This window comes from Eschrichtius robustus, chromosome 4, assembly GCF_028021215.1.
Source record: "Eschrichtius robustus isolate mEscRob2 chromosome 4, mEscRob2.pri, whole genome shotgun sequence".
Classification (NCBI taxonomy): Eukaryota; Metazoa; Chordata; class Mammalia; order Artiodactyla; family Eschrichtiidae; genus Eschrichtius; species Eschrichtius robustus.
Window position 1 is genome coordinate 88,693,291 of NC_090827.1, and position 25,859 is coordinate 88,719,149.

General features: G+C 40.8%; 1 protein-coding gene across 1 annotated transcript; it reads left to right on the forward strand.

Annotated features, from left to right (window-relative positions):
• Positions 1-12,164: 12,164 nt before the first annotated feature.
• On the forward strand, positions 12,165-14,600 carry TLR10 (toll like receptor 10). The gene has a single exon (XM_068541989.1). The coding sequence runs from the start codon at positions 12,165-12,167 to the stop codon at positions 14,598-14,600; it is 2,436 nt and encodes an 811-aa protein (XP_068398090.1).
• Positions 14,601-25,859: the final 11,259 nt, after the last annotated feature.

Sequence of the window (25,859 nt, forward strand, 5' to 3'; positions counted from 1 at the left end):
GGCCCGCGCACTGCGATGAAGAGTGGCCCCCACTTGCCGCAACTGGAGAAAGCCCTCGCACAGAAACGAAGACCCAACACAGCCATAGATAAATAAATAAATAGATAAAATTAAAAAAAAAAAAAAAGATCTTGCTGTGATTTATGTCAAAGAATGTTCTTCCTATGTTTTTCTCTAAGAGTTTTATAGTGTCCAGTCTTACATTTAGGTCTCTAATCCATTTTGAGTTTATTTTTGTGTATGGCATTAGTGAGTGTTCTGATTTCATTCTTTTACATGTAGCTGTCCAGTTTTCCCAGCACCACTTATTGAAGAGACTGTCTTTTCTCCATTATATATCCTTGCCTCCTTTGTCATAGATTAGTTGACCATAGGTGTGTGGGTTTATCTCTGGGCTTTCTATCCTGTTCCACTGATCTATATTTCTGTTTTTGTGCCAGTACCATATTGTCTTGATTACTGTAGCTTTGTAGTATAGTCTGAAGTCAGGGAGTCTGATTCCTCCAGCTCCGTTTTTTTCCCTCAAGACTGCTTTGGCTATTCGGGGTCTTTTGTGTCTCCATACAAATTTTAAGATTTTTTTTTGTTCTAGTTCTGTAAAAAATGCCATTGGTAATTTGATAGGGATTGCATTGAATCTGTAGATTGCTTTGGGTAGTATAGTCATTTTCACAACGTTGATTCTTCCAATCAAGAACATGCTATGTCTCTCCATCTGTTTGTATCGTCTTTAATTTCTTTCATCAGTGTTTTATAGTTTTCTGAGTACAGGTGTTTTACCTCCCTAGGTAGGTTTATTCCTAGGTATTTTATTCTTTTTGTTGCAATGGTAAATGGGAGTGTTTCCTTAATTTCTGTTTCAGATTTTTCATCATTAGTTTATGGGACTATAAGAGATTTCTGTGCATTAATTTTGTATCCTGCAACTTTACCACATTCATTGATTAGCTCTTGTAGATTTCTGGTGGCATCTTTAGGATTCTCTACGTATAGTATCATGTCATCTGCAAACAGTGACAGTTTTACTTCTTCTTTTCCAATTTGTATTCCTTTTATTTCTTTTTCTTCTCTGATTGCCGTGGCTAGGACTTCCAAAACTATGCTGAATAAGAGTGGTGAGAGTGGACAGCCTTGTCTTGTTCTTCTGATCTTGGAGGAAATGCTTTCAGTTTTTCACCATTGAGAATGATGTTTGCTGTGGGTTTGTCGTATATGGCCTTTATTATGTTGAGGTAGTTTCCCTCTATGCCCACTTTCTGGAGAGTTTTTATCATAAATGGGTGTTGAATTTTGTTAGAAGCTTTTTCTTCATCTATTGAGATGATCATATGGTTTTTATTCTTCAATTTGTTAATATGGTTTTCACATTGATTGATTTGTGTATATTGAAGAATCCTTGCATCCCTGTGATAAATCCCACGTGATCATGGTGTATGATCCTTTTAATGTGTTGTTGGATTCTGTTTGCTAGTATTTTGTTGTGGATTTTTGCATTTATATTCATCAGGATTCACCTATTTCTTTGGTAGGACTGAATTCATTGAAATTATCATGTAATCAAGAGAAGCACCTATTCAAACAACTTCAGTTGATAAATGTCCCTTTGTGCCAGGGTCAGTGTTAGAAAACTCCATGCACTTTATACTTGTAGCTGGGTTTCTAAAGCAGATTTCTAAAGCTATTGGTGTCCTCCTCATTTCCACTCAGCATTTGCCTCTGCATGTTGAAGGCTGTTTATTGCTAATACTGGAGACTCTTTGCCTGAAGTATTTTCTTCTTGGCCATGAGGAGCCACTTAGTCCACACAAAGGGCAATTCAGAAGTGCTGGAAGTTGTCCTTGGAAGCAGCCATCAACCAATGACAGAAAGGAATTGGCAGATAAATACCACAACTTTCTCACCCATTTTGGGGGAGACAAATCTGGGGTATACTTTACATTCTCCCTGAATCCCCCAGTAGGATGGAATTCTGATTCTCTGTGGTAGAAATGACTTTACTGGCTTCCTTTCTATTTTTATTTCATATCCTCATTCCTCCAAGGGTGTTTCCTGGGAACACCTTTGAAATAAACTACTTGCAGTAGAATACTTGTCTCGGGGTCCCAAACCAAGAGTGTGTTACACTTCAGACCAAATGGAAATTGAGTCTGGTTTTCTGTGGCTGGATATCTTGCTAAGATTCTAGTTGTCTGAACTAGCATGCAGGAGAGCCTTTGCTCTTTTGATCAGAGGGAGGAATATAGTCGATGTGTACTGCTTCTATATACAGCATCCCTGTCTTTGGGGAAACTATTAAAATAGGGCATGAGCAGATTGGAGCAGTGCAAGGAATGGGCTTTGTCATACTTTCTTCCCCAGCTTTATGATATCAGCTATTTTCCATACTCATCAGTCAGTCTCTAGAGACTTTTACTCTGGCAGCCAGTTCTAGGCAAGTGTAGCTCGGCAGCACCTTGTCATAGCTGCACCATCTACTTCTCACTTTATGCCCCATGATGTCACTAATACCACACTACAGGACGTTTGTAGAAGCCTGTTCAGCTATTCTGGTCTATGCACAAACCTGGAAGTACAAGAGATACCCTGGGAAGAGATCCTTGACTTCTAAAGGGATGGGAGTCATTAGATAAATATTCCTTTCTCTTTTATTCTTGGGTAAAAAAAATGAGGCATAGTCTAGACCATTCCTCAGAATCCCCCATGGGATTGAAACTTACTTGCCCACAGGAGTAACCAGCTCAATAACTCACTCTTGGCTTGGCTTTCCATTCTTCCTTGTTTCATTCTTCTCAGTCTCCTCACTCTTGAGCCCTGAGATTATGTCTTCAGAACAAATGAGCCACACACAAAGCTCTTGTCTGAGTCTTCACTTTTGGGAGGAGAAACCCACGTAACACTTAACCTGTGCTAGTTGTTTCTTGCCCTAAAAAACTTACAGTCAATCAGAGGACATTACATGTATGCAGATAACTAAAATAAGAGGAGAGGGGGAATAAAAGGAAGGAAAAGGGAGAAAGATTTTTGAAGGGAATAAAAAAAATTACTAGCCAAAGATATCAGCACATATGGTTCTGAGCATACTATTCTTACTGTTAATTGCAAATAAGGATTTAAAGATTTTAGAAATTCCAGGTGAAGGCAGAGGAAATAGGATACAAACTCTTAGGTACCTGAAGTAGTGAAAATTGTGGGCTTTGGAGCCAGATAGACTCAGTTTTATTTATTTTTTAAAAATATTTATTTATTTGGCTGCGTTGGGTCTTAGTTGTGGCATGTGGGATCTTCAGTTGCGGCATGCAGGATATCTTAGTTGTAGCATGCAAACTCTTAGTTGCATCATGTGAGATCTAGTTCCCTGACCAGGGATCGAACCCAGGCTCCCTGCATTAGGAGCACGGAGTCTTAGCCACTGGACCACCAGGGAAGTCCCTAGACTCAGTTTTAAATCTTGACTCCATCTCTTACCAGAGGATGGCCTTGGGCAAGTTTCTTATTCTGACTGAACCAGATTCATCATCTGTCAAAGGGGAATCATATATATATGTTCTATGTCTTTTGTAGTGAGGATTAGCCAATATCTTATTTGCAATACTTTCTGCACTTAGGAAGAATGCAAGCTATAGTGATCACAACGATGATGATGATGACAGCACAGAATACTACTCTCTAACTTGGCTTGACTTGTTTCTGGAAATTAAAAATAAGTAAAGGGCTTCCCTGGTGGCGCAGTGGTTGAGACTCTGCCTGCCAACGCAGGGGACACGGGTTCGAGCCCTGGTCTGGGAAGATCCCACATGGCGCGGAGCAACTAGGCCCGTGAGCCACAACTACTGAGCCTGCGCGTCTGGAGCCTGTGCTCCGCAACGAGAGGCCGCGATAGTGAGAGGCCCGCGCACCGCGATGAAGAGTGGCCCCCACTTGCCGCAATTAGAGAAAGCCCTCGCACAGAAACGAAGACCCAACACAGCCATAAATAAATAAATAAAATAAAAAATTAAAAAAAAAAAAGAATATCCTTAAAAAAAAAAAAAAAAAAAGTAAAGAAAATTCCCCATTCACTGAGAGTGTAGAATGTTTAAAAATGTTGGGCTCTGAGAAAGGGAAGAATATGTCTTTGGACATGAAAAACCCCAAGTGATTATTTTTTCTCGAGAGGGCTGTATAGAATATGTGTACCGATCGGAGTCATTTGAGAATTTCTGAGATGAAAGAAATTTTAGAGCTTATCCAACAAGCTAACAACACTCTCTCCAATATTTCCGACAGGCATGCATCCAGCACCTGACTTCATGTATATGTGAATGTAGACATGTTTGTATATGTTTAGGTGGGCAGTAGAACAGACTGTTTTTGTTGTTTTTCTTTACAGTTACTCATTGTATGAGTTTATCCCTACAATATATATAGAGATACATACATTTTTACTAAAGAACCTCAACATAATTGTGAAAAAAATTTTGTGTTAAGGACCCCCAATTTTACATTTACATAAACCTATTATAATTATCCATTTAAAAATTGACCATCACCCCCCTGTGGACAAATCCATTTGGAAATTTTCATCTTCCTTAGTGATCTCCAGCAGTGTCATCTGAACCTAAAGTCAAGTATAAATAAAACCTCAAAAAGTGTTGCTTTGAAAAAATTGATCTGTTCTCTGCAGTCTATGTTAAAAAATGTCATGCTTGTTTTACCACTTCGTTTCAAGACAAGACCTCTAATTAACCCCTTCCCACTCTCTTCCAGTCAGATTGCTGAAATTTTGGAGCCACCATTCCTATTTCTTCTTATTATCACTTGGCCTTCCCACCCAACTTGATGGGCAGCATGACTGATTCAAACCTTGAAGTAAAGCACCATCAAAGTGCTCTAAGATGCTGTGGGAAACAGTATGGCAGTTCTGCAAAAATTTAAACGTAGAATTGCCATATGATCCAGCAATTCCACTTCTAGGAATCTACCCACAAGAACTGAAAGCAGGGACTTGAACAGATATTTGTACACGTCCATGTCCATAGAAACATTATTCACAATAGTCAAAAGGTGAAAACAACCCAAATATCCATTGATGGATGAATGGATAAACAAAATGTGGTATATACATACAACAGAACATTATTCAGCCTTAAGAAGGGAAGAAGGAAATTGTGATACATACTACAACATGGAAGAACCTGGAACACATTATGCTAAATGAAATAAGCCAGTCACAAAAGGACAAATATTGTATGATTCCACTTATTTGAGGTACCTAGAGTAGGCAAATTTATAGGGACAGAAAGTAGAATAGTGGTTACCAGGGACTGAAGAGAGGGAGGAATGGGAGTTACTGCTTAATGGATATAGAGTTTCAGGGAGGGACGATGAAAAGGTTCTGGAGATGGGTGATGCTGATGGGTGAACAACTATGTGAATGTACTTAATGCCACTGAACTGTACACTTAAAATGGTTAAAATGGTAAATTTTACATTATGTGTATTTTACTGCAATTCTTTAAAAAGTGATCTAAGATTGTATGAACTCATGCAACGTGTAATGCCACCACTGTGCAGTAGAGGGCAAAGGAGCGTAAGCTTCACAGAAAAGCTTGATTCAATCACTCCTCCAGCCAATTCTAGTGTTGTCTATGATCATCCACACCTGCAGCTCTGACGGAGACGCTGCAAGCCTGAGGGTAAGAACTCTTTAGTTTTGTTCGCTGTAACACTCATGAAAACGAAATAAGGGCTGCATGGGTCATTTCTAAAGAAAATGGGAGGAAAGTAGATTTGTTCAGATTTTCAGATTTTTCAGACTTATTCAGTAAATGGGAGGAAAGTAGCCTTGTTCAGATTTTCAGTATTTATTATTTTGCCTATACTAATCTAAATGTTAATGATTAGTGAGTGACCTTGGGCTTACTATTGATCACTATTGACCTGAGGAATTGTCTTGCAGGTGCTTGAGAGTTTGGGTTTCCTTTTGCTGGTTTCTGGACATTTATGACACCTAGCAGAGTATAAATAGCTTCGGAGAGAGGCACATAAGGTGGGAAGAGAGGAAGAGGCCACAGTGGCAATTAGTCCTGGCAACGGAATTAGCCTCGGTAATCACACCCTAAACTCTTTCATTTCAGAGTTTGAAATGCCTTCCATTTGGGTTCCGAAGGAACACATAGGTCTGGGTTCAAATTCATGCTCTACCGCTTATTCACTGGCTCACCTTGGACAAGTTACTTAACCTCTGAGTTTTAGCTCCTCCATTTGTAAAATGGGGATAAAAATATCCATCATTTTGTTGGGTTGTTGAGAGGATTGAACAAGATAATGAATGTATGGAAAGCATTTAGCTCTGTGCCAGGCAAACGGGAAACGCTCATAAAATGTCAGTCTTTCTTACTCTTATGTTGTAAAGATTATTCAACATTCGATGGGTTTTTAACCCCTTCTCCATTTTTTTTTTGCATCATTGGGTAAAGAGAAATTAGATGTTTAAGTATTCTTTGGCAGGCCACCAATAATCATTTCATGGTGTCTTTTGACTTGGACTTTTAAATCATAAACTATTAAAGAAAGTCATTCTGTTTTTCACCTGCTTTCAGCACCCAGTAACAGTAGCATGACTATGATAGTAACATATTTATTGACTGCATCTTTCATCAAAAGTTTGTCCTACTTTTAAAAATGTTTAAATGAAATGCCATAATTTATATGCATTGCCTGAGAGGACCTTTTTATCTTATTATATTAAGAGAAGTTCAGAAAGAGTTAGTTCCTCTCACTTCTTTAGAATAAGTTTCACATGAGGTTGTGGTATTGGGCAGAGAGAAGAGGTGGGTAAAACATGAAAGCTATGACATCTCAACTCAGGGGATTCCAGATAAAGCAACTGGGTTGCTTTAGCTCCTAGACATAGCATTTTTCAAGGGCCATAGCTCCTAGACATAGGCGCGACTTAAAGTAAGTTGCTATGAACTGAAGTACTTACTCTGTGAGATAATAATGTTAAAAACACTTCATCTTCTTAATGACTATAACTGCCAATGTCCTACCAAGCCATACTGGAACCTGAGACAAGAGGAAAAATCAGTAATACTAACCCTGTCTTTATGAAAAAATTTGATATTTTGTTCATTATGGATTTTATATTAATTTTAAAATATTTTATTAAAATATTATTTATCTTGATTACTGAGTTTCTTGGTGCGTCTTAAAATTTGTGCCTGAAATCATCCTAGTCTTGGTCCTAATAACTGCTTCCATTTGTGATATGCTAGGTGTGATACCAAGTGGTTTATATACATTATCTCTTTTATGCCTTAGTGATCAATTCCTATCACTAAACTCATTCTCTGATTATCATGCACTGCATTTTAACAGAAAATCATAACTCCAGTTAATTCATCCGATACATATTTTTGAGAGCATATTATGTACCGCATTGTGCTAAGGAATACAAAATTGAGATCATTTACTCATATATACATTAATGTATTTACTGAGCACATGCCATGTACCAGGCACTATTCTCTGTGCTGGGAATACAGAGATGAGCAAGATTGTCGGACCCCTTCTCTCATGGGTGTGAGCGGTGGGGAAGTAATCAACAAACAAATAAATGAACAAAAGTTTCAGATAGTGGTAAGTGCTCTATTTTGTAGAGAAATAAAATAGGATGAAGGGAACGAACACCAAGTTAATCTAAACGGCCTTTTTTTCCCATTTAAAAAAAATTATTTATTTTGTTTATTTATTTTTGGCTCATTGGGTCTTCGTTGCTGCACGCAGGCTTTCTCTAGTTGCGGTGAGCAGGGGCTACTCTTTGTTGCGGTGCACGGGCTTCTCATTGCGGTGGCTTCTCTTATTGCAGAGCACGGGCTCTAGGCCTGTGGGCTTCAGTAGTTGTGGCTCATGGGCTCTAGGGCGCAGGTTCAGTAGTTGTGGCGTACGGGCTTAGTTGCTCCGCGGCATGTGGGATCTTCCTGGACCAGGGCTCGAACCCGTGTCCCCTGCATTGGCAGGCGGATTCTTAACCAGTGCACCACCAGGGAAGCCCAAAATGGCCTCTTTAGATTAGATGGTCAAATCAGGTTCCTTAGAGGAGATAAACTTTAAGCCAAGACCTAAATGATAAGAAAGATCCAGCCAAGGAAGGATGAGAGAAGAGCATCCCAAGCTGAGGGAAAAACTAGGGTAAAGGCCCTGAGGTTGGGGCAAGCATGATGTGGCCAAGGAACAAAGAAAGGGGCAGTATGATTGGAGTGCAGAGGGTCAGGAGAAGAGTTATATGAAACGAGATCCCAGGAGGAAGCAAGACCAGCTCCTGGGAGACATTATAATCCAGTATTGGGAGTTTGGATTTCATTCTAAATGCAATAGTACGTTAGGTAGGACATAGGCAGGGTGCTGTAACAAGTGACCCCAAAATACAGTGGCTTCGACAAGACAGTGCTCAACATAATGGCTCAATCCATGTCAATCCTTGTAAGTAACTGACCTAAATCCTAAGTTGGGTGGCACTTGCAGACTTATTCACTGGATTCCTTGAACTGTGTATAAGGAAACGTTAAAGACTCAGTATGACGTAGTGAGCTATAATTTCATTATGATTAATGTATTATAGTGTATTTTGAAAACAGATTTATCTTGACTCACCCTAGAGAGACAAGATAGCAGAATGGCTAAGAGCCCAGGCTCTGCACTCACCACGGGTTAAGTTGTGACTGTGAGGCAGTTACAGGGCCTCTCTGAGAGCCACCTTCTCTACCTGTAAAGGATGAACAGTGATAGCACCTACCTTACAAGGTGGTGGTTGTAGGAATCAATCTACAGAAAGTAAGTGAATGGTAGTTGTTATCCAAAAAGATATCAGGTGGCCACTGCCTCATTTGCATGAGAGTCAATATGGCGTGGAGATGCTACCAGACATGCTGAATAAATGTGTAGATTTATCAAACAGAACAATTACTCAGGTCATCTTAAATGTGGGTATGGATTAAAATTATGGTATTGGCAACTAATTTATTTTGCTGGATTCCTAAAATCTGGAAAATAACCATGGACATAAAGTTATATCACAGAGACTCTTTTTTTGTGTTGGTATTTGTTCTTATTTTGATCATTGGATGGTATATTAAATGTTACAGAAAAAGGAGATGACCAAGAAAGGGCTGCGTGGGATGGACTGGAGGAAATAAACATGGAGGGACTATCTCAGCGGAAAAGTGAAAGGCCAGTTCTGGGCTCGCCCCTCCTCAGCCCCACCCCCAGCCAGTGCCTTTCATGGTCCTCTTCCACTGAGGGCACAATGGACAAGGAATATCAAAAATCAACATTCTCTCTTCACACTCACATCACAGGATGCTTGACATGACATTTCTCTTTCCCTTTTCCTATTTTCTATGAAACGATTTTATAAAGTATTTTCATTTGTAAGTTATCTTAGGAAATATCAACATGTTTTCTAGAATTTCTTCATTTCAACAAGAACAACCACAACAATAAAACCAGACAGGTTCTAGAGAAAGAAAAATCCAGATGAGAGCGAGTAATATTCCAGGTATCCTTTTGTGTTAGCTCTGCCAGTTTTTCTCCCCACCATCCCTGCATGGGTGCATACACACACACACAACACACACACACAACACACACACACACACACACACACACGCACACAGCTTCTCAGAACAACAGGACAGCACGAACAGTACAGAGAAGTCTCACTACACCATGAGTTTGCCTCTTGTTCCTCCTGTTTGTCTATGGGAGTGACCAGTCTGAGGGAGACTGAGGGTCAATGCGTATTAAACACATGCAAGTAGAAGCAGGAAAACTCTCACCACTGCTAGTTACCTTCCCTTGTGTTTTCAGAGTGCCTGTTGTGGGAGGACGTAAAGTTGAAGAATTTACTAATTTAATAGTAGAATCTAACCACTTCTCACCACCTCCCTCTCTACCTTCTTTCTTGCATGAATTATTCCATAGTGTCCTGGGGATCTTCCCTGCCAGGCTTGTGCCCTTCCAGTCATTTCCAACAGACAAGCAGAGGACTCTTTAAGATGTACATCAGAATCTACCACTCCTCTACATCCTGTACTGGTTTCTTATTTTAGTCAGAGGAAAATCCCCAATCCTTACAAGGTCTGCCGTCTTCAATCCACCTCCCCCAATTCCACAAGTCATTCCTCGCATTTTCCAAACATGTCCCCCCAATCAGGTCTCTGAACTTGTACCTGCTCTCTCTCTTCAGAATACTCTATCCCCAGACAACAAGTGGCTCACTTCCTCAGTCCCTTTAGATCTTTGCATGAAGGTCATGTGAGGCTTTTTTAGACCATCCTGTACAAAATATCTCTCCCCAGTCACCCTCAGGTCCCCTCATTTAGTTATTTTCTTTCTAGCCCTGATCATCACCTAACAGATAAATTTATTATTTTGTGTATAGTCTCTCCTTTCTTACCCCTTACTAGAATATAAGCTGCGTCAGAAGAGAAATTCTATCTGTTCTATTCACTGTTATATCCTCAGTGGCTAGAAAAAGTGCCTGGCAGAGTAGGTACTCAATAAATATCTTGAATAATAATATGAAATTCTTAGTTCTCCAAGCACCTCTGTTCTGTGTCTAAACAAACACTTGAAGCCTGATTCTTCTCTCAAAATCCTCAGAATTCTGCATCCATGAGTTTCTTCATCTATAAAATGTGGGTAATAGTACTTCTCTCCCAGAATTTTGTGATGGATAAGTGAGATAATATATGTGAAGGGTTTAGTATATCTCTTAGCACATCAAAAAGCTACAAGAAATGGAAATTGTTTCTATCATTATCACCATTTAGCAGTGGTCCAGATTGCTTTTGCCACCCACCTAAAGACATATGGAGGCACAAGGACAGGAACCATTCTGTTTATTTCCGTGTTTTGGACCTTCTATACACATGGGTAAGTGTTACTGAAAGTCAGATATTCACTCAAGAGACTCTCTATGTTCACAAATACAAAGTTGAAGAACAACTTCATGGCATTAATTCAGGGGCCCACAGCATTCAGTGATGAAGAATTACTTTCACTGAGAACTTATGTCCTCACAAAAACCTGTACACAGGTATTTATAGCAGCTTTATTCATAATTGCTAAAACTTGGAAGCAACCAAGATGTCCTTCAGTAGGTGAATGGATAAACTGGGGTACATCCAGACAATGAAATATTATTCAGTGCTAAAAAGAAATGAACGATCAAGCCATGCAAAGACATGGAAGAAACCTAAGTGCATATTACTAGGAGAAAGAAGCCAATCTGAAAAAGGAACATACTGTCTGATTCCAACTATATGTCATTCTAGAAAAGGCAAAACTATGGAGACAATAAAAAGACCAGTGGTTGCCAGCGGTTGTGGGGTGGGCGGAGATGAATTGGCATAGAGGATTTTTAGGGAAATGAAAATACTCTGTATGATACCATAATGATGGATACACGTCATTATGTATCCATAATGTATCCAAACCCTTAGAATGTACAACACCAAGAGTGAACGATAGCTTAAACTATGGACTTTGCATGATTATGAGGAGTCAATGTAGGTCCATCAATTGTAACAAATGCACCACTGCAGTGGGTGTGTTGATATTGGGGGAGGCTGTGCATGTGTGGAGGCAGGAGGGATATGGAAAATCTCTGTACCTTCCCTTCAATTTTGCTATGAATCTTAAACTGCTCTAAAAAAATCTTAATTTTTAAAAATTTCTTTTAATTTTCTTAAAGCTTTCAGGCTATCAAAAGGGGATGTGGCAGGGGGGTGTTGAATATGACCTAGCAACACAGTCCCTAATTTGAACTGGGTGGGAGGAACTTCTGCCAACTATTATATATCTATCTCCCTTCTGGGAATCCTGACTTGCCTCAGTGATGGGGGTGTGACACAGTAACTGGCTTGGAAATCTATGAGCCAAGCTCTGAGATCAAGTCAAAGACTCAATAAATGGGTTGGAACCCTATTCCAAATTCTTGGTGAATATAGTCAGATGTTGGCATTAAAAAAAAAAAAATCTACAGGGTTTAACAAATCACATAACCACTTAACATTATATGTTGTCTTTCTAGGAGTTGAACTCATCTTCCTCATTCATATGAGGTGATGTGTGAAAAAACTCATCTGAGGTGAACCAGTGATAAAATCCTCAGAATTACAATGAAACATATCAGAAGCATTTACATATTTTGTAGTATTGTTACGTCAGTGCATAGTGGGGCTTCAAAGCTGCCAGAAGAAACAGAATTGACTACCAACTGCTCCAACATGTCTTTAAGAAAGGTTCCTGAAGACTTGACCCCAACCACAACCATACTGGATTTGTCCTACAACCTCCTTTTTCAACTCCAGCGTTCAGATTTTCATTCCTTCTCTAAACTGAAAGTTTTGATTCTATGCCGTAACAGAATCCAAGAGCTGGATATCAAGACCTTTGAATTCAACAAGGAGTTAAGATATTTAGATGTGTCTTACAACAGACTGAAGAGTGTAACTTGGTTCTCACTGGCAGGTCTCAGACATTTAGATCTGTCCTTCAATGACTTTGACACCGTGCCTATCTGTGAGGAGACTGGCAACATGTCACACCTGGAAATCCTAGGTTTGAGTGGGGCAAAAATACAAAAATCAGATTTCCAGAAAATTGCTCATTTGCATCTAAATACTGTCTTCTTAGGATTGAGAACTCTTTCTCATTATGAAGAAGGTAGCCTGCCCATCTTAAACACAACAAAACTTCACATTGTTTTACCAATGAACACAAATTTCTGGGTTCTTTTGCGTGATGGAATGAAGACTTCAAAAATATTAGAAATTACGAATATAGATGGCAAAAGCCAATTTGCAAGTTATGAAACTCAGCAAAATCTTATTTTAGAGAATGCCAAGACATCCATTCTGTTACTTAATAAAGTTGATTTACTCTGGGATGATCTTCTGCTTATCTTCCAATTTGTTTGGCATACATCAGTAGAATACTTCCAGATTCAACATGTGACTTTTGGAGGTAAGGTTTATCTTGACCATAATTCATTTGACTACTCAAATACTGTAATGAGAACTATAAAATTGGAGAATGTACATTTCAGAATTTTTAATATCCCACAGGAGAGAGTCTACTTGCTTTTTACCAAAATGGATATAGAAAACCTGACAATATCAGATGCACAAATGCCTCACATGCTGTTCCCTATATATCCTACAAGATTCCAATATTTAAATTTTGCTAACAATATCTTAACAGATGACGTGTTTAAAAATTCTATCCAACTGCCTCATTTGAAAACTCTCATTTTGAAGGACAATAAATTGGAGACACTTTCCTTAGTGAGTTGCTTTGCCGGCAACACATCCTTGAGGCACTTAGATCTGAGCGAAAATCTGTTACAACATGAAAATGATGAAAATTGCTTGTGGCCGGAAACCTTGATCACCATGAACTTGTCATCCAACAAATTTGCTGATTCTGTTTTCAGGTGCTTGCCCAGAAATATTCAAATACTTGACTTGAATAATAACAAAATTCAAACTGTCCCTAAAGACATTATTCACCTGACATCCTTGCGAGAGTTAAATCTTGCATTTAATTTTCTAACTGATCTTCCTGGGTGCAGTCATTTCAGAAGACTCTCAGTTCTGAACATTGAAATGAACTTAATTCTCAGCCCATCTCTGGATTTTTTCCAGAGCTGCCAGGAAGTTAAGACTCTAAATGTAGGAAGAAATCCATTCCGGTGTACCTGTGAATTAAGAGATTTCATTCAGCTTGAAAAATACTCAGAGGGCATGATGGTTGGATGGTCAGATTCATACATCTGTGAATACCCTTTGAATCTAAAGGGGACTCAGTTAAAAGATGTTCATCTTCCTGAAATATCTTGCAACACACCTTTGTTGATTGTCACCATTGTGGTTATCATGCTAGTTCTGGGGATGGCTGTGGCCTTCTGCTGCCTCCACTTCGATCTGCCCTGGTATCTCAGGATGCTAGGTCAATGGACACAGACATGGCACAGGTTTAGGAAGACAACCCAAGAACAGCTCAAGAGAAATATCCAATTCCATGTGTTTATTTCATACAGTGAACATGATTCTGCCTGGGTGAAGTATGAATTGATTCCCAATGTAGAGAAAGAAGATGGTTCTGTCCTGATTTGCCTTCATGAGGGAAACTCTGACCCTGGCAAGAGCATTACTGAAGATACCATAAACTGCATTGAGAAAAGTTATAAGTCCATCTTTGTTTTGTCTCCCAACTTTGTCCAGACGGAGTGGTGCCATTATGAACTCTACTTTGCCCATCACGATCTCTTCCATGAAAGTTCTGATTACATAATTCTTATCTTACTGGAACCCATTCCGCTCTACTGTATTCCTACCAGGTATCCTAAGCTGAAAACTCTCATGGAAAAGAAAGCATACTTGGAATGGCCCAAGGATAGGCGTAAGTGTGGCCTTTTTTGGGCAAACCTTCGAGCTGCTATTCGTGTTAATTTATTAGAAACCAGAGAGATGTGTGAACTGCAGACATTCACAGAACTGAATGAAGAGTCTCGAGGTTCTGCAATCTCTCTGATAAGAACAGACTGCCAATAGAGTCCCACCCACCCCTAGGGAAATTGGGACCTGAATATACTGTTAGGATATAAATTGATACAACCTTTATGATGGCAATTTGGCAATATCTATTCAAATGAAAAATGATCATTCCTTCATGTCAGTTCCTTGAAGGAGCTCTAAGAATGTATCCTAGAGAAATGCAATTTGCAAAGGTTTATGTAAAAAAGGTATTCATCCTGGCATTGTTTGTAATCATGAAAAATTAAAAACAGCTCAAATGTCCACAAAATAAGGATTGATCTAACAAATTATAGTACATTAATGCAACAGAATATTACACAGCCATTAAAAAATGAGGTAGCTCTATATTTTCTGGTATGGAGAAAGTTATATTTTGGTTTATACATTGAAATAGGAGTCTAAAGGAATCTATACCTGTACATTGGTGTAGTAACAGTGGTTAGGGTCTGGGAGTTTGGATTACACGGAGCATTTGGTTTCTATGTTGTATATTTCTGTAATGTTGGAGTTGGTTAGAATGAATCTATACTTCTTTTGCAAGCAGAGAAAACAATAAAGATAATGTTAAAAGCCTACACATCCTACTCATTTTGTTTGATCTTCCCTTCTAGCCTCACAGTTCATTGGAAGAAAACAAGCTCTCTTGAATTTTGCAAAATTATATTTCAAAAACAAACATCAAGAACAAACATGTTCTTTCCCTGATTAGGAAAATTTCTGTGGCTCACCCACATGATAAAGGAAGGAAATGCCTTTAAGATCTGACACCGATCGCCTTGCTTCCTATCATTGAACCCTATCAAATTATTGGCCCTTTCCCAGAACACACATCTCCTTTCATGCCCCCAGACTCTAGAACTCGGCATCATGTCTGCCTGTGATACCTTTCCTGACTTGGTTTGTTTAGGAAATCTTACATATCCTTCAGGCACAATCCAAATGTCGACTCTTCTTTGAAACTTTCCTCATTTCTTCCCCCAAGCATGACGTTCCTCTATTCTCTGTAACACTTGGGACATATTTTCATCACCAAACTGATTCTATATCTTTAAAAAAATCCCTTTCTTACTCTTCTATGAGCTCCTCAAAGGTGAGGACAGACTTCCCTCTGCCCTTGTAACAGCGGCAGTTTGCTCAGTCCATGGTTCAGAAAAGATGCTCAATGAATGTTTATGGAATGGACGTTGGGTTGGCTAGAGGAACTTAGTAGGGACTCAACTGGCTTCAGGATAGAGAGTGGAATTTGAAGGCAAATTCTGAGAAGCTGAAGAGGAAGAGCAGGAATAGGTGAAAGGAAGAGAAGACTGAGAACCCAGAATTGACGGATTCCTGAGTACAGCTTGAATCAGGTGAATTTGCCAATATTTGGTTGTTCTTGACTTACAAAGACATCTATTTCAGCTCGTTCGAGCTAATAAAACCAATCTCCTAAGCAGGCTAAAATTGGGCTCTGCATCTACTGTGTTTCCTTATAGTTTGTGGTCGTATGAATTCCTCACACTAGTAGTCATTAAAAAAAGTGGACTCAAGAAGGTCAGCCTGAGAGTGTAGGGAGAAGGCTGGTGTCAATCTAGAAGTGGGTTGTACTTCCATTTGGCCGACGGCCAGTCTACTCTGAGGAGCTACAGTTCAGCAGCCCTGAGGCTGAGTGTCTCTCTTCTTCCTTCCTGGTGAGCCTTGGTCCGTCTGGTAGAAGGGGAAACCCGAGGAAACCACAGTGGAGAGATGGCAGAGGATTAGGAGAACACCTCTCCTCCCAGGGTCCCAGCAGCTGGGCTGCTGATATTAGTGTGATTCACGGCTTCGGAAAGAGTCAGACAGACACTGTATAAAGACTTTGTCGATCTTGCATAAATTAGTGTGAGACTCTTACCTTTACAGATTAATTAACTTGGAACAAACAAAGAGGATAACATCAGCCCTAAAGTTGTCAGGATTGGGTTATTCATGGCAGTTATTCCTGTCCCCAGTTTAGTAATACAGTTTTTTAAATAGACATTTTATTATAATTAAAAAAAATAACACATTAGGCTTAGTTCTCAGCAACTTCTGATTTTAGCAGCTGGACAACCCCTAAATCTTCCCCACAATTATTTGAGATCTGGTTTCTGTCTGCAGTCTTTACCTACTCACCAGGGCATCCTGCATTTGCAACCTGATTCACATTCCTAAAACAACGTTCTTGTTCTATCAGTAACTCACGACCGGAGGTAGCTTCTCAGATTAGCCACCCTTTGTCCACAAGCCAGAACGTGTTCTTCGTATAAAGGATGAAGAATAATTGGGATCCTGGTTTCCCCTGGAGGTTGTGAGGACGGCTTCATCACTGGTACTCTGCTGGGGAAACTTCCCATGGTCCCTTAGCTCCGTTTTTCACCTGTGTGAAGCTGGTACTGATCTCAGCCCTCCATTATCATTTTTCTATTTATTTTGCTTATTCCATCTTCCCCCACTAGAATGCAAACTCCTTTAGAGCAGAGATTTTGTCTATTTTGCTCACAGATGTTGCTTCTACCTCTGCCCAGGACAGTGCCTGGCACATAGCTACTCTCCAAGGATTTTCCAGAGGAAATATAGTTTGTCTGTAGACACTTCGTTGATTGGCCGCCTCTGCTCTTCTCAGGTCCAGCAGGGCAGCCAAGGCCACCCACTTCAGTGTCAGCCCTTGTTGTACATCAGGCACATAGATTTACTCGGCAGGGAGCCTCCCTCACCTTCAATAACTATATTTTTGCTTACATTTTCTGGGACCAGCCGTCCCTGGGTCGTCTCCCCCTGCCCCCCACCTTTGGCTCTTCTCTTTACTTCCACCTGTTGGGATCTGCTTCATCTCAGGGGCTTGCTGTGGACAGCCCTTGAATTTCAGAGTCTGCAGATTATAGGAATCACCACAAATGGGTTTTATGGTCCCCCCCAACCCCCATCAGTGTCCCTCTTCTTGTTGCTGTATCAGCTTTTCAAGAGGAGAAGGGGAAGTTCTGGGCCAATAAAGCCTCTGCCATGGTCCACTCCTCAGACGCCTTCCCCTCTCCCCCACCCCCAGATCTTTGGAGAGACTTCCTTGAATTTTCCGATAGGTCTTGCTTCTGTAGTTCCCTCATGGCATGTCTGTAATGATGGGTACATTCTTAAGCCCTGGTACGGCCAGGCCTGACAATGTCCTCCAAACAGGATGTCCCTGGCCCACATCCAGACCCACATGGATCCTGGTCTTCACTTGACCCTTCAAGGTACTTTCTGACCCTCTGCCTTGCACATGAGGCCAACCAGGTATCCTGCGGAGCTCTGGATCTCACGCCTATGCGGTCCTCTCAGAGACTGGTGGTTGGGCCTCCATTTGAGGTGGACAGTCCGGCAAGAAGATCACTTCTGCCGGCTGAAGCAGCGTGGGGTCACCCAAGATTGGGCCACCAGAACGGTGCACATGTGCTGATTTGGGGTGACTCACATATCGACCACAAGATGACGTGGGGGGTCTGGGCTACCAACAGTCTACCACCAACCCTTGGGCTTGAGCCAGCAGTGTAGGCCTGTGTCCATCTGTGATTTGATTGTGGTGCCACCTCCTGTCTTCAGTACCTGTGACAGGTGTGACAGCAGATGCTGCCCGCTTCATCCCCCAGCCCCCAGCATCCCGGGTGATAACCACCATTGCTGCAGTTCTGTGCCATGTATTAGGTAGTCCTTGGAGGATGGCTTTCAAGACTGAACACCAATGGGCTTTCCGGTCAATGTCCTCTCTCACCTCCCGTTGACATGATGACATCATGCTCTCCCTGTCGTAAGCCATGTTCATAAGGGGAGGACATATGTTGTGGGAGCGGAACTGAGCCTCTCTCTTCTTGCATGGACCCCTCACTACCCTCCCCACTGGCGATGGTGCGTTTTCAGTCAACACTGAAAGAGCTCCCATTCTAGGGATGCAGTGATTACCATCTCAAGAGTCCAAGAGAAGACACAACTGGAATATGCCTTATTCTATGTTTCCACCATAAAATTCTGAATGTTAGACTAAACAGGACCAAAAAACAAATATTAGTTTACGTTTTCCTGCATACTTTGGGGAAGACTTGCATCAGTGAGGCACAGCACCAACCTTTGAGAGAGAGTCACTGTAAGGCATTGTGGACAGATGCAGTGACATGAGTAGTAATAAAACCATCATTACAGACATGCTATCAGGGAACTGCAGAGGCAAGAAGATCTATACTGTTTAATGGAAGCAGGTTCCGAAGAGCCGTGGTCTGTGTGGTTAATTACAGCATTGCTTTTTTTTTTTTGGTGGAAATTAACCAGGAACAGTACATTGGACAATAAAATGCCTGAAGAGATGGTTCCTGGATTTGAACAGGGCGAGAAGGTGCTTGGACCCTACAAAGAATCTTCTGAGGCACAATGGACAATGGACAATGTACAAGTAACTCTTCTCTATCCATCTCCATGGAAAAGTCACTGTACTTCACATAGGTCTGTACCTTTTGAAACATTTTAAAATCAGGTTATTTATATAATAACTATAAAAGACAGGAGCTCTGCAAAAAAAACTTTTCCTGCCGCCCTGCACACCCGAGGCAGCTCTGAGAAGGAGAATATCCTGGCTTATGCAGCCAGAACATACATTGCTTCTTATTTCTTGGTGGCACAATGACTTATTTCAGTTTCAGGACAGTTTTTGTCTCGAGTGCTAATGGGGATGTGGTGAAATTCAGTGCTAAGATTGATGGATCTGACAGTTTGGAACAGGCAAATTCTAGTACCATGATATTAAGGTTATAGGAAGTTCCTCCTATGGTTTTCATAAAAAACTGAAAGAAGAAGAGGCATCTTATTTTATATCACGATGGGTGAAAGTACCACATTATTAACTTATGTTCTCCCCATGGAGGAAGTTAGAGCCTTAGTTGTGCCCAGGAACTCTCCAATCCTAAGGCCCTGAAGTGTTTGACTTCCTGGAAGCAGTACCTTTGGTCCTGGGAAAAAAATAGACCAGAGACATATGCTGGAAGAATCTCTACCAGGTTAGCTCTCATTGTCATTAGGACCAATGTCTTCTTTTAATTCCTAGACTCACTAGCCCTGAGGAGATCCAAAGACCCATCAGCCTTCAACCTCCTCCTGGTTCTTTTATTTCTAAAAAAGGGGTGAATCAGTCTCCATGATGCTGTTTGAAGTATCCTGGCCTACTGTGTAACAATACAAACCTGACCCTTCTTGGGGTTTATATGTGCCTGTCACTGTTCTAAGGCTGTTATGAACTTTACCTGTTAATCCTCATAGACCAGTGAATTAAATTTTATTATTATTCTCATATAATAGACAAAGTACCCAAGGTACCAAAAAGTTAAGGTTTCGTGGCTAGTAAATGACAGAAATTCAAGGTGGTCTGATTACAGAGCCTGCTTTCTTATCTTTTCTGCTAGGCTGCCTCCCAAGAGCTTGGAAACTAACTACTGTTCCTGCTAGACCCTGTTCTCGGATGGAGGGATCTTGTTGGCATAAGAGCAATTAGCATGGTTTGGTGTGTAACCCAAATGCTTCCAGCCCTCACTGCCCGTGGCTACAAAGAAGGCTCCTCAACATCAATGACCCCAAATTCTTGGTCCCTATGAATACTTCTGTGGGATCCCAAGGAGCCTTGTGTGTGCTCATATCCCACACTGTCAGCCACTCTCACCATCTGTTACCACCACAGTCTACTCCACTCCAGCTATCTCAGGTAGCTAGACTGGGGCCTGTCAAGGTCCTTGAAGGAGTCTTGCACTATTGACGTCGCTGAATGAAGTGCCTTCTTGATGGTGCTAATGTTCATGCTAAGGGTGCTTTCTCCCAGTAATCCCAAATCCACTTATCTTGAGGTGAGAAGCCATGCTGAGCTCCATATGGTGGTGGGTTCAATATCTCTCTCCTCAAAACTGGGTGTCGACATCTCAGTATCCCATAGCTGCAATGCTAAGATTCAGAATCTCACCAAGTCAACAGGCTCAACATCACTAATCATCAGGGAAATGCAATCAAAACCACAACGAGATACCACCTCACACCTGTTAGAATGGCCGTCATCAAAAAGACAAGAAATAACAAATGTTGGCAAGGATGTGGAGGTAAAGGAACCCTTGTGCACTGTTGTTGGAAATGTAAATTGGTGCAGTCACTATGAAAAACAGCAGGGAGTTTTTTCAAAAAATTAAAAAGAGAACTACCATATGATCTAGCAATTTCATACCTGGGTATTTATTTGAAGAAAACAAAAACCACTAATTTGAAAAGAATATATGTTCATTTCAGCACTATGTACAATAGTCAAAATATGGAACTAACCTAAGGGTTCATGGATAGTGAATGAATAAAGAAAATGTGGTGTATAAACAATGGATTATTATTTAGCCATAAAAAAAAAATCTTGCCATTTGTGACAACATGGGTAGACCTTGAAGACATGAGGCTAAGTGAAGTAAGTCAGGCAGAGAAAGACAAATACTACTTGATCTCACTTATATATGGAATCTAAAACAAAAACAAGACCAAAAACAAAAAAACAAGGTCATACATACAGAGAACAGATTGGTGGTTGCCAGAGGCAGGGGTAGAGTTGTGGGTGAAATGAGTGAAGGGGGTCAAAAGGTACAAATTTCTAGTTATAAAATAAGTCATGGGGATGTAACGTACAGCATGGTAACTATAGTTAATAATACTGTACGGCATATTTGAAAGTGGCTAAAAGTGAAGATCTTAAAAGTTCTCATCACAAGAAAAAAATTTGTAACTATGTATGGTGTTACAAATGTTATTATGGTGTTACAGATGTTAATTAGACTTACTGTAATGATCATTTTGCAATAGATACAAATAGCTAATCATTATATTGTACACCTGAAACTAATGTAATATTAAATGTGAATCATGCCTCAATAAAAAAAAAAAATTAGGAAACGTAAGACAATCCTATTGGTGCTTACAGTTTATCTGAAAGTGACTAATAATTTAAAATCTGATGTCATATTAAATGACTCTGTTAGAGAAATAGATAAATAAACCTTCAAAAACAAATGTATTGATTTGGGTGCACATAAATATACACTATAAAACTACCAAATCTATAAAGTACCAGTCAACTTTTTAAAATAAAAAGTGACTGTGGCTATATACACAACCTCAGAAAACTTCCTGATTAAAGAGACACTAAGGAAAGAGGAAAACACCGCATATTCATTCCAATAAAAATAGTACCATAAGGGGGACTTCCCTGGTGGTGCTGTAGTTAAGAATCTGCCTGCCAGTGCAGGGGACACAGGTTTGAGCCCTGGTCCGGGAACATACCACATGCCGCAGAGCAACTAAGCCTGTGCGCCACAACTACTGAGCCTGAGCTCTAGAGCCCGCGAGCCACAACTACTGAGCCCATGTGCTACAACTACTGAAGCCCACGCATGTAGAGCCCATGCTCTGCAACAAGAAAAACCACCGCAATGAGCAGCCCGCGCACCGCAACAAAAAGTAGCCCCCACACGCCGCAACTAGAGAAAGCCCACACGCAGCAACGAAGACCCAACACTGCCAAAAATAAATAAATAATAAAATAAATAAATTTTGTAAAAAAAGTACCATAAGTATGTATAATCAAAATAATGATCTGGTGAAATTTTTCTATAACTTTTATAACCTTTTAATTTCTTCCCATTGTCAAATATTTTTCTGAAAAGTGAAAGTGAAGAAAAATCACTAGATCTTTTGATGCTTAATAATAAATTATGAAGGCAAAATTGTGAATAACTAGCCTATTGGGCAAAAATAATTTTTGGTCCTTTGCTGTTTCCCTTTCCAGTTTTTGTACAAGATTGTTTCAGGATTCATAATTGTGCAAAGACCATAAAATTGTGTCATATTTCTTAGCCTTTACAATTTATATAACAAGTTCAAATTAGAATATTAAAACATTTTATTCTTTAAAAAGTTCAGGAAATCGGCTCCCCCAAGCCAAGTATGTGGTTTATGTAATCAAAACAAATAGCTGAACTACATGTGCTACGCGAGATTAAAAGCAACAACGAAACCTCTTTCCTCAAAACAGGCTGTCAACATCTCAGCATTTCAAAGCTTCTACGCTGGGATCCAGAGTCTCACCGAGTCTCTTATGAAATCCGTTCCTGGGAAATCCCTTCCTGGGAGCTCTGAACCAGCCCAGGGAGGAAGGAGTGTGAAACGGCGCCCCCTCCCTTCCCCTGTCCGTGCTCCTTCCCACCCCTCCTTTGCGACCCCCCAAAACACCATCTCCCCCCCCCCCCCAGTTATTCATAGCAATTTATGCATGTAAACAGAGAGGAGTGAACATCATCCAAACAGCGAAACTTTTCTTCCCAGTTTGGGTTCTGATAGGACGCCCTGCTGCATATTTTATGCAAATTGGATGGGGAGGTTTACCCCCTAAGGAGGCCCAGGAGAGGACGGAGGGGGGAAATTAACTCCATTGTCAGAACCTTAAAAAAAACTGAGAGCTATCATCTTCCTTAGATTTTACAAGCAAAAGCTGGCTAAACTTTAAACTGAACTGATATAATAGATTAAAACTGAATAGATAGAAATTTGTTTTTCATTTTGAAATCTCTGTCTTAAAACCAGCTTCAGGCCCCAAAAGGCCACAAATAATAAACGAAGATCACTGAAAAGGAAAAACCAAACCGGAAAATAAAAAAACAAAAAGAAAAAACAAGAGAAGCAGCAGCACAGCGAGAGCCAGCTGCCCTGCAACTTCTCATTTTGCAGCGTGCATCTAACCTTAACGCCAGGGCCCCAGGGAAGTCGGGTTAGAAGCAGTTTCACTTCGTTGGTTGCTCACCACCCACGGGCCTTTCCGGAGGCGGAAAGCAGAAGATCAAGATATTAAAATAGATCCATTGTGCATGCAAGAGCAACGCCATCAGCACGGCGTCTCTTCCGGCTAGGCCACCTTTTCAATTCTCAGTTTGGCTCCCCTCAGCCTATTTATACGGACTCTACTAGAAACCTGAATTGGCTTTTGGGGGGAGCTATGGAGTGTGTGCTGAAGCATTTGGCCACTTCGTGTTTTGTTAAGTTCTGCAATAAGTTCTTTAATGAGCCCTCGTGTCAGAGAAAGAACGTCCCGGGAAAACCCTTTCTGACTTTCTCCACGGCTCACCTTGACCAGGGCACCTGCCACATCAGTCACCCTTCAGAGGACGGAACCGCAGGAGGCTCGTGGGATTGGCATGTTAAAAGAAAGCTGCCCTCTTTTTCTTTTGTCCATTTTTCTTTTTGCCCATTTTTTTTTCTTCTTCCTCTCCACTACCTCCGAAAGGCGTAGAATGGGGCCGCCTTTCGGGTCTACTTAATTCTTACTCCCGGCCCACATCAAGACCACAGTGCAGAAATGCCGAAAGCTCCAGCATCGGCATCACCTGAGACCTTGTTAGAAATGCAGGATTTCAGGCTCCATCCCAGACCTAATGAATTAGATTCTGCATTTTAACAAGACCTCAGCTGATTCGTACGCTCAGTAGGGTTTGAGAAGCACTGTGAAAGAAAGCTTGGAAAATGAACTGATGCCCGTGTGTGAAATTTTGGGTCACAGCGACACCTTGTGGTTACGGTAGTAGTTGCTGTTGAGCTTTCCGGTGGGCAAGCTGCTATTGACCGAACAGCAGTTCATTATTCATCACTGGAGGAAACAAGGTGAAGGTTGTACCAGTTCCCGGAGGTCTCCGGGTTTGGCCTCTCTCCACCACGCTGTCAATCAAAGAGATACGGGCTCTTTTCCAAGGATGCCTTCTACCTGAGTTGGGAACAGCTTATAGCCATAGTGATTTCATGCATTCGAAATTAGAACCAGCAGGATCAACAGATCTCAAAGTATTTCTTTCCCCTTCACAAGATTTATCATAAAATTCATAAAGCCATTAAAAGTCAGTGACACAAGAATGGTTCTAGAGATTATTGAGATGAGTAGTTCCCACCTTTTAAACATGGAGCTCGCTTTATAATAATGATTGGCATTTACTGAATATTTACTCTGTTTCAAGCACTGTTCTAAGAGCCCGCAGGACTTTAATCAATTAAACCTCACATCAATTCAGTGAGACAGGTGCTATATTATTTCTAGTTTGTACACCCCTCTCTGACAGTAATATTTATTGGTTGATAAAAATCTATACTAACAAGAAACTATTATTATGACTCTAGTAACTCTTGAGAATGAATTTGCATTGAATTAAATCCAATCACTTCTACATACATTTAGGGAAGAGTAGTGCAGACATATACGATATGTTATCTACCCAGCCTCAGACTGTGTTTGGGGTGTATATAGACTTGTGGTATCTTGCAACAGCTCCAAGGCTCTCCAGAGGATTCATAGCTCATAGTCTGGGAGCCCCGATGTAGAAATACCCCCAATCCTTTATTGATGCCATACCATGCACTCCGGAACACGACTGATTTCATCTAGTATCTGATGATTAGCAGGACCAGGCTTGCCTTGGCCTTAGATGGGAGACTTCTGGGGAGTAGGAAACATCTCAAAGAAGTTCCTCATGGTTATATTTCTAGCTTGAAAACTGCACTGTAGAGACCAACAGACCCCATGGATTGTTGCTTCCTTCTGTTCTCCAACCCATACACCCTAGAAAAAATAATTTTCCTAAAACAGAGTTCTGTTTGAGTTATTCCCCAACACAAAGTTACTCCAGCTATGCCCAGCTGGTTATGTGAGCTAAAGCTTATTCTGATTACCTAGGTTTTCAAAGTAAAATCTAATACCAACCAACCTGCTTGCTGCTACTCCCTTTACTCTGTCTAGACTATTCCTCTAGTCTCTGTGGTGGAAAATGGTGGCCTCAGAGGAGACCTCTAGGAGGCCAGCTAGTGGCTAAGGTGACCCTCTCCAGGAAGTCACTTGGGATGCAGAGGTAGGTCCTACACAGACACAGGAAAACAGTTCTGGCAAGTAACAGTTAGATAGCCTTTTCTCAAGACCAAGCACGAGTTTACTGTGAAAAGTATCATTACTGACAGGTAAGTACAAATGCTGGTGGGTATTCTCTTCTTCAGGCCCTCGGTGGAAGAAATAGCATAACCAGAAGTTTGCTTGGTCAGTATGAGTCTTGGCCATTTCATGTTTCTGGCTGCCCAGTTTCAAACCCATCTTTTTAAAAGTACAACATTTCCTTTTGGGCATTCTTTCTTCCCACTGGACATAGTCTGGGAGACAGTGACCAAGATTCCAGCATTCCTTCATTAATGGGTAGAGAGGTGGCCCAAGCT